At 44.2% G+C, this 18234-nt stretch overlaps 1 protein-coding gene across 2 annotated transcripts in view; it reads right to left on the reverse strand.

Moving 5' to 3' along the window:
• The window catches only part of LOC119181348 (post-GPI attachment to proteins factor 6), a 34194-nt gene extending 22448 nt beyond the window's left edge, over positions 1–11746 (reverse strand). For both annotated transcript variants that reach the window (XR_012886465.1, XM_037432567.2), the window contains exons 1-6: positions 11346–11746; positions 8714–8879; positions 6852–7065; positions 4372–4499; positions 2656–2930; positions 1240–1589 (exon numbers count right to left, since the gene is read on the reverse strand). Coding sequence is in view for 1 of the 2 variants with exons in the window: in XM_037432567.2 (XP_037288464.2) it covers positions 1240–1589; positions 2656–2930; positions 4372–4499; positions 6852–7065; positions 8714–8879; positions 11346–11427 (1215 nt within the window). In the remaining variant the exon portion in view is untranslated. The remainder of the gene's footprint in view (positions 1–1239; positions 1590–2655; positions 2931–4371; positions 4500–6851; positions 7066–8713; positions 8880–11345) is intronic.
• Positions 11747–18234: the final 6488 nt, after the last annotated feature.

Here is an 18234-nt window from a genome sequence, read left to right on the forward strand (position 1 = left end):
AAGCCGGTGCTTAGGTTTACTGTATATGTTGACCTGTTTGAAGTAATGCAAAAAAGTGAGGGAGCGAAAAGGCAAGCCAGACAAGCCCCAATTATTAACAGTTTTATTGGTACACTCAAACTTCATTATAACAGTGACATCTGCCATGAATATACTTCGTTACATCTAAAAATTCATTATAATCATATATTCTTGACACTGTAATTTTTACAAAGTTACTCTTCACTTACTTTGTTATAACCGATAATTCGTTATATACAGGTTCATTTTATCATGGTATGAGTGAGGTGTAAAAAAACCCTTGTCAAAAGAGCCACATGCCTTAAACATTTTGGTTATACCAATGGGAATCACAAAATGTTGTCAACAGAGTTCTGGACTCCAAGACGTTTTCAAAATACACGAGTTGAGATGCCACTTTGCCGTAACGCCATGCAATGAGCCTCACAGCCAGCGCACAATCTGTCTCTTTACCTCAACTAGCACCCACATCGATGACGCAAGCATTTCATGCAATGCCACTCTAAGGGAAGCAAAATATCGCTTGAATTTACGAGCACGTAGGCTGACGTTTAAATTTCCGGCAGTTTTAATAATTTGCACAAGTTGAATGCCTTGCAAGCACGTTAGTTATTGCCCAACAAACAAACACTGCTTCTCAGATATATGCACTATATATATGCCCGAACAAAATATATATGCACCAACAAAGAAAAGAAATTAGGAACCCTTCCCTTATGGGGAAGCACTCCCAAAATCAGGATCAAGCAAATCTAGCACACCTGACCTAAAATTTTCCTTTCTTTTTTCCTAATGCATCGCACAATGCTCCCTCCTAACCCTTTCCATCCTGCATGTCGGGAATAGGACCTTCACCCATGTGCTTCGCAGAGCAACACTTCTGTAACTAAAGGCAATGATAATAATTGTGCATGAAACAATACATGCAACAGTGAAATGTGGCAATAAGAAATTTTACGTTCCCTCGACAAAAGACCAGATTTCCATATCATAAGCAGCCAATTGCCGACAAGCCCAGGATAGAGGGTACATTACTTAATGTAAAACGATAGATACAAATTTGAATGTGACATGTTTATGTCACATTTATGAATGGACATGTTTATGTAAATAAGCATTTCTGTACACATGTCGGTGCCGAGCTTTGGGCAAATTACACCGTCGCCACTGAAATCTGTACCTGGTAGAAGGTTCGCTTGGAAACATTTCTGCTCATACCTGTACTAGGAAAGAGTCCAAGAAGTCTTGCGCGTGCTTGATCCTCGTTAGGGGTATCATGGGAAGGCATCCTTGCATGGCAGCCAGTATGCCCTGCTCTCCCAAGATCTCCTTCACAAAGTGGGCGGTGTGTGCTTGGAACTCCGTTGGTGTCGCGGTCACAGTCGCACTGCTGGGACTCGACGCCACCTTCTGGTGGTCTTCGTGCAGTTGACTGACGGCAGACAGGGTCGAAGCCGTCTGATTGGATGCAGTTTCGTTGCTGGCATCTGATTCGTTGAAAGCGGTAGTCAGGTGGCGCGGCTGTCGACTGGACTTGCGGTTTGAAAAGTGCCATGGCGCGGGACAGTCTGAAAGATGTCATGTTTTGAGAGTGTCAGCACCCTACAGGAAATAAAACTGAAGGGGATTGGAAACGTTGCCAAATTTATCAACGAGGATTCTCAAATTCAAAGCGAAAAACGGAGCGCTGTGGATGAGCACAAACAGGACTAGAAGTCAACATCTTCCTGAAAAAGTCATCAAAACCAACAGCATGATTAGTAGAATTAGTTAAAACAGCTTGTGGTGACAACTTAGTACCAAAATTAAAACAAGTTTTTGTTAGGGTAAACTGCTTTATGAATTCCCAATATCAGACGGAAAATGGACACTCGAGTAAACAAACATTTTCAGCTGATCAATATTTATCTTTAGGACATACCTTTATTAATGAGTTACCTCGTTTTTTTATAAATCACAAAACTAAATTTCTGAGAGGGAAGCCAAGAAGCAGTGCAAATAAAAAAGACTGGGCAGCAAATATGCATGCTTACTAACAAATGAATGTGTCAGGAAAAAAATATAAAGAATGAGCATTTACATATGTGCATGCTCTGTCCTCAAAACCTCTTTCATTTTGAAAGAGGAGATACAAACGTGACGTTATGTGACAGGTTGCGATAGCAGACACATTTTAGTCAATAACTCCATTGATATGAATGGCAGCATAGTTGCTTTATGCAAGAAACCTTGGAAGAAAGCAAACTAAAGCATAGAAAGAAAAGTGGGATGCAGTGTTCTTTCCAACCAAAGCCACAAGTGAGCGACGCTAATTGTTGGTAAGCTTGTTGATGGCTCTACAAGCACGTGCCGTACTTACTCGAATATAGCGCGATCTTTTTTCCGAGATTTTTTGCTACCCGAAGTCGACCCTAGTGTCACAATCAAGTACCGAAATTCAAGTTGTCTAAAAAGCGCGACGATGCACACAATTATTATATTTATTTTATTTCTTCCTTCCTGGACGCAATGAAAAGTCACTCGTCGCATTACATTCGAATAAATATGGCACATTTGCAATGAATACTGAAAAGAATAATGAAGATACTTTTCAGTCAGGCAAGATGAAATCTGACAGCATTCTTGAACACGTACCTTTGATGTCCGCAACGATAGAGTAGCCGACGTGCATGTCTGACGCGACAGTGATGTAGTAATACGCTTCCATCTCCGGTTGTGGAACAATGCTGTAGAAGTCGCTTCCAGTGACATTGACGTCTTCAGCATACGGGAGGCCCCTTGCACGCAGCCCAAACTTTCGGATGCAAGGCTGAACATCCTCACTTTTGAAAGCAGAAAGATTTGAAGAGACATTGACACAAGCAGATATCCTCACTAGCAGCTGCCACGCGCCATCGGGAACATAGACTCTGCGTGAGAAAGAAAAAAAATAACTGATGATTACGAGTCCCAATTGTCATTGTGGCAATTTTGCTGTTCTGATGGATCTCGATTTACGCTTGCTGAAATTTCGTTCATCCGCAGCTGTAGCTGCAGTTACCCAGAATTTCAGAGCGCAGCATCGGCAAAATGTTTCATGCAGCCTAAGCTTTCATCCTAGAAACAGAAGATACAATGTTTATTCCCCTGTACTATCTAAACACCCATTCCCCTAAATTAAAAGACAAGGAGTGAATATACTTGGCGAATTTCGCTATTCCCAAGTTCTATGCCGTAAAAAGACTTGGACAAAGAAGGAACATGTAGACAGATGCTTCTACTTTGTGCTTGCATGTGTATATGAGTGTATATTTGTAGAAATGCTAGTGAAATGCATGACATACTTGGAAAAATATAAATATTTGTGTGTTCGTACCATTATAAGGTGCGAATTAATATTATTAATTATTAAATGATATTAATGATTTTAATTGAAACATGCCTAATGGCCGTTTTTTTTTAAATACCACAAAAGTTTTTTTTTTTTTTGCAGGAGTTATACAAAAATGGTGCAGCCTGTGCAGTACATATTTCATGCTATGAAATATCATGCAGCAATTGCTACAATAGTCTCAGGTTAGTGAGATAAAGTAAGTTTTAACTAACCAAGTATTCCTTCCATCAGCAGTTGACATCATGACATGACCGATCAAGTGTCAATGCAGCTGTTAACAGCATTTTACTAACTAGCTTCTACTAAAACCTACGTACCTTGGAAGGTTTCCGAGGATCACTACATTGCAAAATGCATTGATTTGCCCTTTCAGCCATATGCACCGAATTTTTGCTTTGTTTATTGCCTCTGTTGCTTTCATTTTTACAGTGCTACATGTTAGCTGCACACTCTCAGATCATGTTATTGTATAATTGTAAGATCATTGTCAGCTCTATAATTGAAAGCAAGGCCTTTTGATTAAAAGTTATCTGCCCTGTAACAGCTATGAGAGATGGGCCACAACAACATCAAAATTGCAGTTAACATGTAGCACTGTAAAACAAAACAACAAAGACAATGAACAAAGCAAAAACTCAGTGCATGCGGCTGAAAGGGAAAATCAATGCATTTTGCAATGTAGCAATCCTCAGAAATCTTCCGAGGTACGTAGGTTTTAGTAGAATTGACAACTCGCCACTGTTTTAAGAATAACTGATAATTGATAAATTAGAATCGACAATTGATTTTTTTTTCTTTGAAATGGCTCCACAGAATGACACGAACACAACTAAGCGCTAAATATGGACTTGTGCTTGTGCATCATTCCGGTCATTTTTGTTATTTCTATGGTGCATTTTCAAAGGAACGGGCATGAATGTTTCGAGAATACAGCTATGCTTTGGCTACATCCCTTGATGGACGCAGCACCCACTCACTTGAAAACAGTCAGCTGAGGTGGCGACGTGATGTTGAGATGCATGCCAACGTTGAGCAATATGACCTCATGATGATGTGTCCAAGCCGCCATACTGCCGAGGCTGTACTGGCAGCTACGATGGATTCCCTGAAATTCATTAAAGAATACTGAAAACTTATTCACTCTGCTACACCAGATAATATTGAGCAAGTAGAATCTTGCACAGCAAGGAGCTCAGTTTTTTAACCTCGAGGGTAGCATTGTTTTTAGAAAAAAACTTTCCCACGTAATTAAATTACCTTATGTTTGTTTTTGAACTCACGCAAGGTGTAAAGTTGGGAAATTATTATAAAAAACAACAACTTAGAAGCAGTATTTTGTTGTCTGCATAACTCAGAACTGCAAAATATACTGGGTTAGACACAATATTATTGAGAACAATAATATGAGCCAATGATGCCAAGGAAAGTACAGGGGATGTCGTTAGTAGGAATGGTAATGTAAATGAGAAGACAGAAGAAGTGGATAACAGACAACTTCTCGCTGTCAGGGACTGAACCAGCTTCCTTCAAATAACATGTCCGACGTTCTATGGCATTCCCTGAAACACAAGTCTACACACAGCGCTCTATTGCAGTCTGCACATGTAAAACAAAAGCAAATTCAGAATCGGAAGAGCCATCAGTGTCGGTGTCAGGAGAACGGGCAGTGCACTCTCCTGACAGCCATGCCACTGCTTTACTGTGCGTCTGAAGAACTTGATGGAAGATCGGTAAGTAAGAAATGCGAGAATACTTCATGAGCGCCAGGGATAAAAAAATTAAGCAGAGAGAAGCAGCAATAAAAAGAAAAATCAACTTTGCCCCCCCCCCCCCCCCCAACAAGTTTCACACACTTATGCAGTGATTAAGCGGCGAAACCGAAAGTGCAATGGGCAGTGCCGCACGAGGTTCTGATGCTAGAAATAAGATTTGTTAACCTCCGCTCAGAGGTAGCACAATCGAATTTCGCGCTTCTAGTTAAGTTCTAGGAGGTGGCAGCATCTTCACAGCGAGCATGCATCATCGTTATGGCATGGAATTTTAAATGCACCATTGAAACTGTACTTGTTTGTGGCAAAGACCTTGCGGGGCAGAAAACCGCCACCTTATGGCAAAAACCCTAAAAGGGTTAACCCCTATGACACAACCAGATAGACTCTGAGTTCACATTAGAAAGGGCCCTGCAAAGCTTTGTAAGCATGGTCAGAAAACACTGCTTATCAGTTGTCAAGGCTCCTGAGAACACGTGAGCCAAGCATTGCAGCACAGTATGCCCCCTGGAACTTCCAATGAACTTTCAAATTCAGCTAGAAATCGCTCGTTCTTCTCTCAAAAAGTGATGCCATATTTCAACATGACACCGGCATAAACAGAATTTCCATGGCAAATGGCTGATTTCAAGTTCGTGAGCTGCATAGTTTCTGTGGCTGAAACATACCTGTGCTGCACTCTATAGTGCTAGAAGTACACACAATAGAGAACTACAGTGGAACCCCTTCATAAGAGACGCTGACATAAGAAACAAATGGCTATAACAGACACCAGTGTGCTTACAGTAAAATATAGATTGACAAGCAAGTGCATATGAGGTTCCCTGCTTATAAGAGACATCTCATATAAAAGACAAGAATTGCTGCCCGGAGCATGCCTGTTTATAAAGGGGTTTAACTGTACATACCTATGTACAGGTGATCACACTGAAGGTAAGCAGTGCCTTTAAAGAATAAAAAAAAAGAAAATGCGAGTTGACAAACAGACGCAGCTTCTTGCTCCCTTTTTTTCCCACCCTGCATGGCTTTCAGCACACTAGTTGGAGTGAAAGAAAAGAGAAAGAGCTTCAATCTCTCAAATTTTGCTCATACTTAACGAATTCAAAAATTTTTTGCAGCAGTCGATTCATCAGGCAGTGAACTCCTTTTAACCCTTTAATGCCTGAATTACAAAACTGCCAAAGAAAAATAAAATATTTTTCATTTTTCAGCTTTAAATAGCAACCTTTTATGTATTTTACGAATTCTCCACATGTCACAAAAGCGAGGACCTTGCAATGAATATCGTGCTTCAGAACTACGTAACATATCAAGTGCCACATCTTGAGCGTCTACACATCAAATAAAAAAAATTATGAAGATAGAATTATTGAAGTGAGCGCTCTTGAACAAGCTTTGTTCTCTTCGTCATCAGCTACAAAACAGTCTGTTCTAGTATAAAATACATCACACAAGATAGCACTAGATTTTTCATGCTGAAAGCTACATTTCCCGTGAGTACTTGACAGCCGGCATTAAAGGCGGCATGCATTCCGGGACTTGCTTGCTCGAAGTTTTTCGGAATGTCACGAATTCGCGACATTAGACAGTAAAGGGTTAATGAAGTCATTCAACGATTGCTTGTAAAAGTGCTTCAGGGACCCTTCAATGCCCAAAGAGGTCCGGTGGCAAAATGAAGCTCAGTTTACCTGTTGCTTAATCTGCCTGCTCGACTCTTGCAGAAAGGCAATGACGAACCAGCTGCCAGGCAGCGGGTTGAGCACGTGGAATTCCGGCATTTCCGTGGGCTGAAACTTGGTCTCTGTCTTGAGGTGATACAGAGACTGGCTCGGAAGGTGCGTGTGGGCGGGAAAAGAGCTGTTGTCTGCTGCGACCACAGGATAGCTGCCGTGCCTGAGGTAGCTGTTGAGTGAACCGGGAACAATTAAAGTCAGTTAACCTCCCAACTCTGACCTGATTGCACAGTTCTGTTGTAGTGCTCAAATAATGATGTAGAGAGCTTACCTTACATACATAAATTTAGTAGTTCCCTTTGCTGTGCATGCTCTAGCTCGGTCATAAACTGAAAAATCGTGCACTGAAGCTCGACATTCCGTAGCAATATTTCATTTGAATGTTGATCACATCATCTATTATTTTATTTTCCAGAAAGGGGCTTTTGCTAGGAAGGCGCAGTTCATTTTTCAGCCTGTCATTACCATTTTGTCTCAACAGACTGCTTGTCCCTTGGCATAAATAAATAGTCTATAATATGAGCCCTTGAAAGAGATAAGAGAAGGAAACTATTATATGCAGACCACATGTACAAAGAAAATCAAACTCTCTCATTTTCTCACTTCCAGAAAGTTACAGGTTGCAGTTGCACAAAGTTGCGAGATATACTGGGATCGATACCACGCACCTCTAACATGGGGGTGTTGTACTTCGAGAAAGGATTAGTGGTTGATCCGCAGAAGGCTCTTTATCAGGCAGGTCTGGCTACGAGCGAGCGCGAGTGACAACTACAGCCATTGATCGCCGGACTTCTCATTTGTAACAGCAGAATGTTTGTGGTTCGCACTCAGTGCACAGGAAACAAACCACTTACAGAATTAGCATTTTGCAAAAGCTCCAAGTTTAGGGGCACGGAAATGAATAGAAGTCTCACTCAGTGGACATAGCTATCTTGCTCTGAATGGTCTTTAACAAGTACAGTCGAATGCAAAAGTTCAAGGACGACATTAGCGCAAGGTAGTCCGCCAGTTTGCACCCTCTAGCAGTGCACTCCCGGCCACCGACAGCAGCGCTATAACGAAGATGGGTCTTATCATCCATTGCCATCTTGATTTGCTACTAACGTGCAAAAATGTTGGTTTGTTGTTTTCATGCAAGACGGTTTATCTGCACCTTGGCTATCATCGTTGACAGCAGTGTCACAGGAATCATGGTGTGCTTTGAGCGGGGTGTCATTGGGTAGATATCAGGTCAATGAGTTATGACTGATATTGGCTACACTGATAAACTTCTGAAGAAGCAGAAGCATGTAGCTGTTGGTGTCTAGAGCACATTATGCTAGGCAGGAAAATACAGAAAATATTTTTGTCCAGTGAGTAAATAGACAGGCCATTGATCAAGGAAGGGATGTGTCTTGGGCACATTGCTGCCGTTGATCGCCACTGACGTAATGGAAATGTGACGAAGAGGCTATTGGCCATGTAGAGGCTATTGGCCGCATAGTCCATACGCTTTTGCAGTTGACTGTGCAAAGCAGCAGCGAATGAGGTAGAGTCGTAAAGTTAAGGAAATTTGGAGGCACTGGATAAAATGTGTTTCTCATTAACAATAAATGATGCTCTCAGGGAGAGACGCCAATTTGCATTTCAGAATGGCTGACCCTTCGGCTTGTTGATTCATGATCCTAAGTGTTGAAATGCACAAACAAGACAAGGACTGAAAGATTGTCGTCTCTTCTTTTAGTCCCCGTCTTGTATGCGCAATTCAGTGCTTAGGACTAATGTGCAGCATGAAGGAATCACTAAATGTTGTTAATGACAATGGAAACAGCACTGACATGTACACTGGCTGAGACGGGCAGTGCTTATCGTCCATGAAGGCCACGAACTGCCAAGCTGCCCGGGACGTTTGAGCAGGCACTGTGAAGTGGAAGATGGCCACATCACTGAACGTCCGATATGGCCGAAGAAGGCTTTCTTGGTAGGCATCGGAAGGGGTGTACACTGCAGCAAGCAATGAAGGAATATGAAACATCATAGGCAGTTCAGTAAACAAGAAGGAAGGGAAGGTAGGTATGCAGCAATATTATAAAGGGATGCTAGTTGTGCATATTCTAGGCTTTAGGCAAATAAAACGAGCACAAAAAAAAGACATTGGAAGAGACTAAAAGAACACAAAGGAGCAGCAGCATCGTGACCAAAGGACAGTATTAGCTACTGGTGAGTAAAAAGAAAAGGCTTCACAGTTGATGCTGTTTGAATCTGTTGGTGCAGCTCAGCAGAAAAGAAATGTAAGCGATTTTCCTGAAGTATTCAAAGAGACCAAGACAAATTATAAACCCTCAATGCGGGGATCCTGGTGGAGGTTAGAAAGATGTCACCAAGCACATTCCCAGGAAACTTAAATCGGTTAATAGCTATACAGCTTCAGCGAGCTCGAAGCAGCTAGTGCCATCTGCTTCTAGCTATTGTGAGGGCTTTCACAGTGTTTGGAAAATCTTCAAAAGATCTTGAACTGAATGCTCCTCTCCCGTACACACTCACACACGCTCACAAAAGAGAAAGAAAAGACTCGTGACAAAACGCCCAATTCTTGATCAACATTAGCCACAGCAATCCACATTATATCTATTCGTATTTCTTATAGCATATCGTGATGGCAATAGCAGAACTAAGCTTCTCCAAATAGATGCTTTGAAATGAAGAGTTGTTTCTGGATTCAAGTATGGTGCCAATAACGCTAGAGCGAGACAGCCGCGACAGTGATTCTGCAGCTGTGGCTGTAGCAATGAACAATTTTAACCCAACTATGTTATGCAAAATATTTAAAGTACAAATAAATATTATGACTATTTAAAATATTTTACTACAATACAGCAGTTTACTTTTACTGCAGCAATGTATTATATTTATGCCAGCTTTTATGAGCGACAGGTCTGCTTAGTAGTGCCAACAATGTTGTATGAAAACTTTACGAATAACGCGAGCTCCTCTATAGTTCGAAGAGCATGAGTCCATTGAGTTTCTTAAATTGTGAGAAGTTCTATGCATGCGTCCTTGCCTGCTGGCATCACGTGTACACCATGGACCAAGTTTTCTTATGCGTGCTAACAGATTTTGCGGCTACGCAGGATGGTGTACACTTCAAGTTTTGTACGTGTAATGTTGTTGTTTAGTGGTTGCAAACTTGGCTTATAATGGCAATATTTGTCAAACAGCTCATGTGCAGCAAAGCTACTGAGCCCGAGTTTAATTTTCGCCACTAAGTTTCTGAAGTTCGCATTGCAAGAGAGCAAAGTGATTGGTTTCATGTTGATACACATGTGCCTATTTAGGAACGCAGACTTTGTGGCGAATTTTCGAGCGGTTACGACATCAAGCTCGACCTGACTGAATGCATGTTCTCGATGAAATGCGAGTGATGACGATTCGCCAACTTGTTCCCACACACCAACATTCGTAAAGTGAGAGTACTGAGTCAGCATACGTACATGTGTTGTTAGTGTGTGCAATGCATACATTCTGCAAATAAGTTCATTACAATGAAATTTCAGGTGAAAATATAAAATTTTCGCTAGTCTTTGAGCCCTTCCGAGTTGTGCATAGGTTCTAGTTAGTACTTTCAAACCTTTTAGCTTTTTTTTTTTTGCAAGTATCATACGAGGTGCTACCCTTTTTAAATGACCATTAGAAAAAAAATTAATACAAGAAAGGGCTCAATAATTGAATATCACAACAATATTTTGCCACGGTTTCAAGAACATCCCTGGACTTTAATAAAATGGTTTGATGCGAACGCAAATATCAAAATATGAAAATATCCGATTTATCTAGCAAGTGTCACGCATCATCAGCTGACATTATCGATATCAGCTGATGATGATCGTAATGGGAAGCCTGTTCATCTCTTCTAGAATACCACCAATGGCACAGCGCGCGTCCAGTAACGAAATCTGGTGGATATCAACCCGTTCTATATTGAAGGCGCGCGCGCTCACGCTAAACTACGATCGAAACAGCGTGGCCTGCAAAACAAGCCGCAACTATCGACGTTGCATGCAGACGTGCACCCCGCCATAAGTTTCCTTTATCACTACTTTTTATTCCAACGAAAGCCATTGCACAAGTGCTCTGAGCGAGCCAGCGCGCTGAAAACACGCATTGGGACATCGCGATTTCAAACTGGCGCAGCTCGCCGAACCAACTCGCGACCGTGCGAAGCGAATGATAGCTTGTGGACACCGAAACGATGAATCCCCACAAGCAGCTTCCCGCGCGAACCCGCACAGCTGCATTCGTGCGGATGAACTGAAGAAAAAAGTAAAAGAAAGCACAAAAGAAAAGCGCGGAAGGCTGCAATCGCGCGCGCCTCTCCTTCCTCGAAAAGCAGCATCCGCACGGACTGCCGATCCCTGTCACACGCATACGCGAGCTGTTTAAACGGTGACGCGAACGGACTTATTCACTCACCTAGCGGAACAGCAAGGCGAATGGAGTGGAGAAGCCAACACAACCGTAGCAACCGCTCCGTGCGGGAACAGCTGTTCGCCATTTTCTCGGCTAGCCAGCCATCCCTCTCCACTCCTCTCCGCGCCGCCTCTCTCTCTTCTTTTTCGTGAGGGCCTGTCGCCGTGCGCGCGGGTTTTATTCGCCTTCGCTTGTTTTTGTTGAGCGCGTTTCTTTGCTCTTCTTCTCTTCGTCTGGCCGGACCCCGGAGTCCGCGGTTTCGGAATGAACGATCTCCTTCGCGTTTGGCACGCTGCTGAATCGCTAGTTACTGCCGTAAATAATCATCAGCGTAGCCACCACGTACCGGATTCGCTCGAGTTAAACCATAGTGCCTAGAATATACTGAACTCTAGCTCGAGTGAGCGTGCCCCTCCCCTGCTGGCAGACGCTCCGCGCGGTGTAGGTGGCGGGAGGGTCGTTTCGAAAGCGAAACTAGCACACGGCTTGCGCGCGTGATTTGAAACGCAGAACTACACTGCACCACCCGCGAGTAGTAAGCGAATCTTAAAGCGTAGTGTAGCTGGGTAGCTAGGCAGGCTGGTTCATATCACATTCTCATATATAAGCTTTGGGCACAATGATTGCGCGGAATGAAGAAGGGAAACACACTTCAAGCACAATTGTGGTGCACATTTCCCTTCTTCGTCCCGCGTCGTCTTTTGTGCTATAAGTTTTATTATCAGAAGCCTGTAGTACGTGTAAACGGTGACGAGAACCAACAGCGTGTTCAGTAAGAGTGGGGAAGTTTCGAGCTAAGTGCTCTAATAAACGTCACACGGTCCTTTTTTATGTGTGTGCTTAGGAAGATTTGGAAGCGTAAACCTTCTACGGCATAGCCATAATTAGTGCGGCCTACCAGGAAGCTGTCATCGTCATTGTGAACGGGCGTGTGCAACAAATGTAGGTGAAATCGAAGGGCGTAGGCAAAAGCTTTTGCCAGGGGGGGGGGGGGGGGGCATCTTTTTGAAATGGTCATTTTTAGCTATGTGTGCCATTTCCACGGTGTAATGGCGTAGAAAAATGTGGGAGGGGGGTCACGTGCCTACTATGCCGCCCCTTAATTGGCTTACGCTACTGACGGAGGAAGAGGGGGAACGCCTCCGCTGGCCAACTAATCAAGGAGAAAGGGAGGGGCGCAAAGTCTCCCGGCACATTACTTAATAGAGAGGGAACCTTGTCCCCCCCCCCCCCCCCTGAAGAAGAACCCTGCGCACGCTTACGCTATATACACTGTCTACTGGTCCTCTCAACATTAAGAAGACAAAGGTTAGCCCGACAACTGTCTGCGAAGTGACGGTGACGAGCCGAAGGAGCCGAGTACATACAACGAGAGAATACTGAAGGGAACGGGTAAGGCCACGGCGACTGCGAGAAGACCCCGAAGCGATGGAAGGCCTTCGTATGGCAATCAGCGACGAATACAGAAGGGGGGGGGGCGGTTAGAGCGACCCCCCCCCCCCCAAAAAAAAGCTTGTGTCAGCACCTTAGCTCCCCCCTCTTTAGCGCTTGCCGTCCACTTTCTGCCAGCGATGGTGCCTTAGTCAGGCAGACAATGTTCTGCCTTTTGACTTGCCATCCAAGACTCACTCTGCATCTGAACTAAACCACTTTTTACAATTAGGAGAGGTGAGAAGGGACCACTGTGAGCAATATTAAAGGCATTTATGCTATGATAGAGGTTATCCTGCAACTAAAACCAAAAAGTCGTGAGCATGCCCTCTCTCCAGTGTTACTTCAAGCGACCCCCCTCCCTTAAAGAAGTGGCCGGATCCGTCCCTGACGCCAACCACGATGCGCCCGTGAATCTATGAGAGGTGCGAACTCCTCGTTCTAGCGCAAGGTTCTGTCTCTGTTAGGTGGTCAAGCACGTCGTGACTGTCGTGGCTTAACTCGAAGGTCCATGCGCATTGCGTAACGCGCCATCGATCCCTCGCACATGATGCCACCCGGCCGGTTCGCCGATGGGAATACCAAGACATCTGGTATATCTTTGTCAAGTAGAGACTCCGCAAGAAGACTTCATTTGCTTGCTCTCTTTCTGTCTATCTGTCTTGTCGCTCATCCAGAAAGCGAACCTTATTGAACTTTTCTCGAACTACCTACGGGATCGAACCCGCGACTTTGAGCACGCCTGCGCAACGCCATTGCCATCGTCATGGCGGGTTCATTTAAACTGCATCCATGTGCAGGAGTATATAGTGTTCTGTCAGTAAAATGTGACGCCGATCATCTCCTAATCATATAGTTATGGTCACGGAGCAAGAATGGTCATTGTGTTCGACAGCTGGCCAGAAGGTCGCGGGATCGAATCCCGGCAGCATACTAGAGGCGAAATGATAGAGGCCCGTGGACTTGGTTTATGCGCACACTTAGGAACCACAGGGGCTCGAAATTTCCGGTCCACCGCACTGGGCCAGTGGCTAATGCGTTCGGCTGCAGATCCGAAGGTCGCAAGTTTGATTTCGGCCGCGGCGCAAAACCCTTGATATTTGGATCAATATTTCTGGAGCCCTCTAATACGGTGTATCTCATCAGCCATGCCATGGTATTGGGATGTTAGAACAAAACATTTACATTGCTCCTTCCCCCCCCCTTTTTTTTTGTTGGTGCGTACGCTTAAGCAGTAGTAGTACAATACTTTATTATATACATAAACGAGACAGGCTAGAACTCCAGTGCCCTGAGGAATATAAAGGGTGAACAGCGTTGTCTGTCTGGCCGGGTGGTGCCCCTATTCCAGGGCCTCACTGGCGCGAGCCATCCGTTCAGCTCTGTGGGTGAGCCGCAGCTGATCCACCAGGGCTGGGCTAGGCAGCAGCGCCTCCCATCCCTCCCATGTGCCATTGGTGTCGGGTTCTTCGTCGTGCTCTGCACACTTCCACAGGGGAGGACAAGAACAACAAGAGAGAAGGCCGGGAGGTTAACCAGGCACTGGTACTGCTAGGTGTTCTGTGGCTGTACCCTTTAGATTGGGCGGCGGCTAGCGCCACCTAGCCGTAATACTTAGTGAACTAACCATTAGATTTATCTTTTTTTTCCTTTAAATAGTGAGGTTGAGGATTCGTACTTTGCAGTGAAGGGTTTAATTTTCGCTCGTGCCTTGACTTTAGCCACCAATCAGATAACCTCCTTCTAGTTAAGTCTACCCGCTCAAAGTCTATTTTGCCCTCCCTGTCCCTAAACCCCAGTGCTTTGAAAAACTCTGCGCCATCATCCTGAACTATAGGTCGAAGCCCTTTACAGAACATTATCAAGTGTTCGGCAGTTTCTTCTTCCTCTCCACACGCACTGAATACTGTGTCTACCCCTTCGTATTTGGCCCGATATGTCGCCCCACCGCGGTGGTCTAGTGGCTAAGGTACTCGGCTGCTGACCCGCAGGTCGCGGGTTCGATTCCCGGCTGCGGCGGCTGCATTTACAATGGAGGCGGACATGTTGTAGGCCCGTGTACTCAGATTTCGGTGCACGTTAAAGAACCCCAGGTGGTCAAAATTTCCGGAGCCCTCCACTACGGCGTCTCTCATAATCATATGTGGTTTTGGGACGTTACACCCTACAAATCAATCAATTGGCCCGATATGTCTTGGTTTGCAATACTCCCGACCTGGCCTCAAACAGTAGAGAACTACCCCGAGTATTATCATAGATCCTTTCCTTGGCGATTTCCTGCTTAAAAGTTCGATAGATCTCTAGTGCGGACTTCTTAATCATGCCAATTCTCCACATGTCAGTCTCCGTTTCCTTCACTTTCTTCTTAACCGATAGTTCTTTTTGGTTTAGCCACCTGCTGTTTTCTAAGTATTTACCAGTCAATTTCCTGGTTCGCTTCCTCCATTTTGTATCGACATTCTTCATGTACAAGTAGCTGAAAACGTTCCTAGCCCAATGCTCCTTCCCCATTTCTCTCAATCGCTTCTCAAATTTTATCTTCCTGTTAGCTTCCCTGCCCTCAAATGATGTCCATCCCCTATCACCTTGCACTCCCTGATTTGGTGTATTCCCGCGAGCTTCTAAAGCAAGCCTACCTATTCCACGTTGCTTAATTTCTAATCCTGCTTGAACTTCTGATCTCATGCACAAGACCGCATTGCCGAACGTCAGCCCAGGAACCATGACCCCTTTCCATATTCCTCTCACAACATCATACCTATTGTAATTCCACAGTGCCCTATTTTTCATCACTGCTGCATTCCTGTTACCTTTAGTCGTCACGTATATTTCGTGTTCCCTTAGGTACTCGGTCCCATTGCTTATTTATATGCCCAGATATTTGTATTTATCTGTTATCTCTAGCGTGACTTCCTGTATTCTAAGCTCACTACCTTTGTTATCATTAAAAATCATGACTGCTGATTTTTCCTTACTGAATCTAAAATCTAACCTATCTCCCTCATTACCGCAGATGCCCATCAATCTCTGCAAATATTCCTTGTTGTCGGCCATTAGCACTATATCATCTGCGTACATTAATGCTGGTAGTGCCTGATCAATGAGTTTTTCATGTTTGACTAAAGAGAGATTGAAGCCAAGCCCACTTCCCTCTAACTCGGCCTTCAATCCTTGTAGGTACATCATGAATAATAAGGGTGACAGCGGACACCCCTGCCTAAGTCCCCGTTTCACCTCTGTGGGCTTGGATACCTGTTTTTCCCACTTTATAACTACCTTGTTACTTTTATAGATTTCCTTTAAAAGATTAGTAACGTTATCTTCCACACCCAGTGTGTCTAGTATTCCCTACAAGTCCTCTTGAACCACGCTATCGTACGCTCCCTTGATATCGAAAAATGCTAGCCACAGGGGTCTGAGTTCCTTTTCTGCTATTTCGATGCACTGCGTCAGTGAGAACAGATTGTCTTCCAACCTCCTGTGTTTCCGAAACCCATTCTGCAGTTCCCCCAGCACCCCCTCATCCTCCATCCATGCCTGCAGTCTTTCCTTTATAATCTGCATCGCCAGCCTGTAGACCACTGATGTCACTGTTATAGGACGGTGGTTGTTTATGTCATCTTTGTCCCCATTTCCTTTATAAATCATGCTCATCCTGCTAAGTTTCCATCCATCAGGGACTTCACAATCAATTATAGTTCTGCTCACTGCCTCTCTGAAAGTCTGTTTCGATTTCGGACCCAATGTCTTTATCAGCATAATTGGAATGCCATCTGGGGCTGTTGATGTACTACTTGGAACCCTCTTCTCAGCCCTTTCCCACTCTCGTTGTGAAAATGGAGCCATTGTGCCACTTGATCCATCCCTCTCTATTGTGGTGCATAAGGCACTTCTTTGTTTAAATTTTTCTGTCACCCTTGTTCTTATATATTCAATAGCTTCGTCTCCTTCTAGCCTAGCACCTTGAGCTGTAGTTATAAACCTCTGCTCTAGATTTGTTTCATTTCTTAGGGAGTTTAGATGGTTCCAAAATTTCGCAGCTGCCTTTCTGTCCTTTTTATGTACTTCTGCCAGCCCTTTCCTCTAATCTTTTCATTGATCAGGAGGGGTGCTTCCCTTCTAGAGCTTAGAAATATTAACCATTTTTTTTCAACATCATCTGTCGGTTGACCCCGTTGCTTAGCATGTCTTTGTTCCCTAGAGGCTTCCTGTCGTTTTGCTGTGGCTCTCTTAACTTCCTCATCCCACCAACTTTTGGGTTTGTGTCTTCTTTTCCGGGGTGACTTCTCACGTGCCTTAGCAAGCTCTAGCCCAAACAGTCTATTTAGATTTGTGTACGTCCACACAGTTTTATTATCCTCAGTGATTACTTTCTCAATTTGTTTAGTAGCAATTGCTATTTGCGTTTCCAAATGAAAATTTTCCTGTAGTTGCTCATCTTGTCTCCTTCCCACTTTCGCTGCTCTTCCAAAACTTAGCTTGATACATTTGTGATCACTACCGAGACCTGTGGAGCCACCTTCATCTATGTGCATTCCCCCAAGCTTATCGTACATCTTTTGTGACATCAGTGTGTAATTTATCGTTGACTGCAGCCTTCCTACCTCCCATGTTATTTGCCCTTCACAGTTCTCGGTACTGTTGCAAATGATCAAATCATGCCTTTCACACATATCCATGATCATTTTGCCTGTTGAGTCAGTATACCCATCTATATCTTCTATGTGCGCATTCATATCTTCTAGTATAATTATCTCGCACTCTCCTCCTAATTCCTCAATGTCACTTGATATACACTCCACCATTGCCTGGTTTTCCTCTCTGGCCTTTGCTCCCGTCCACAAGTACACCAAACCGAGGAGTGTCATCGGCCCAGCTACTTTCCCTCTTAACCATAAATGTTCCATGCATCCCTGCTCGACTCTTTGCCAACCCACGCTCTTATGTATAAATGCACCAATTCCACCCCCCTTTTTGCTGCCTTCTGTTCTATTGCAATATTCCCATACGTAGTCCGGATTGCAGGGTGGTTGCTCCATGTCCCGAAGATATCTCTCCACAACCCCATATACCATCAGCTCCTCCTGCCTCAACTGCTGTTCTATTTCTTCCCACTTTAACCTATTCCTGCCACTCTGCATGTTAATATATACGTCTGACTTAGCTCGGCCCTTGTGCTTACTTAGTTAGTTGCGTGCAGCGTGGGCAGAATAGGCGCCACGCTGCACGCAACTTTCCACGCCACCGCTCCACGTTTCAGCGAAACTGTCAGTTATCGCTTAGTATCGCGGTAGGGAAGCGCACATGTGCATACAGCGAAAATCCGATAGTGTCCATTCTATCGCCATTCCAGTGGCTGCGTATGCCGGACGGACTGCAACCTGTGATAGGTTCAAAATGCTCCTTGGCGTCAGCAACGTGCGCAATAAACAATCATTCCGAGAGCGCAAGCTTAGTCATG

This window comes from Rhipicephalus microplus, chromosome 10, assembly GCF_043290135.1.
Source record: "Rhipicephalus microplus isolate Deutch F79 chromosome 10, USDA_Rmic, whole genome shotgun sequence".
NCBI classification, from domain to species: Eukaryota; Metazoa; Arthropoda; class Arachnida; order Ixodida; family Ixodidae; genus Rhipicephalus; species Rhipicephalus microplus.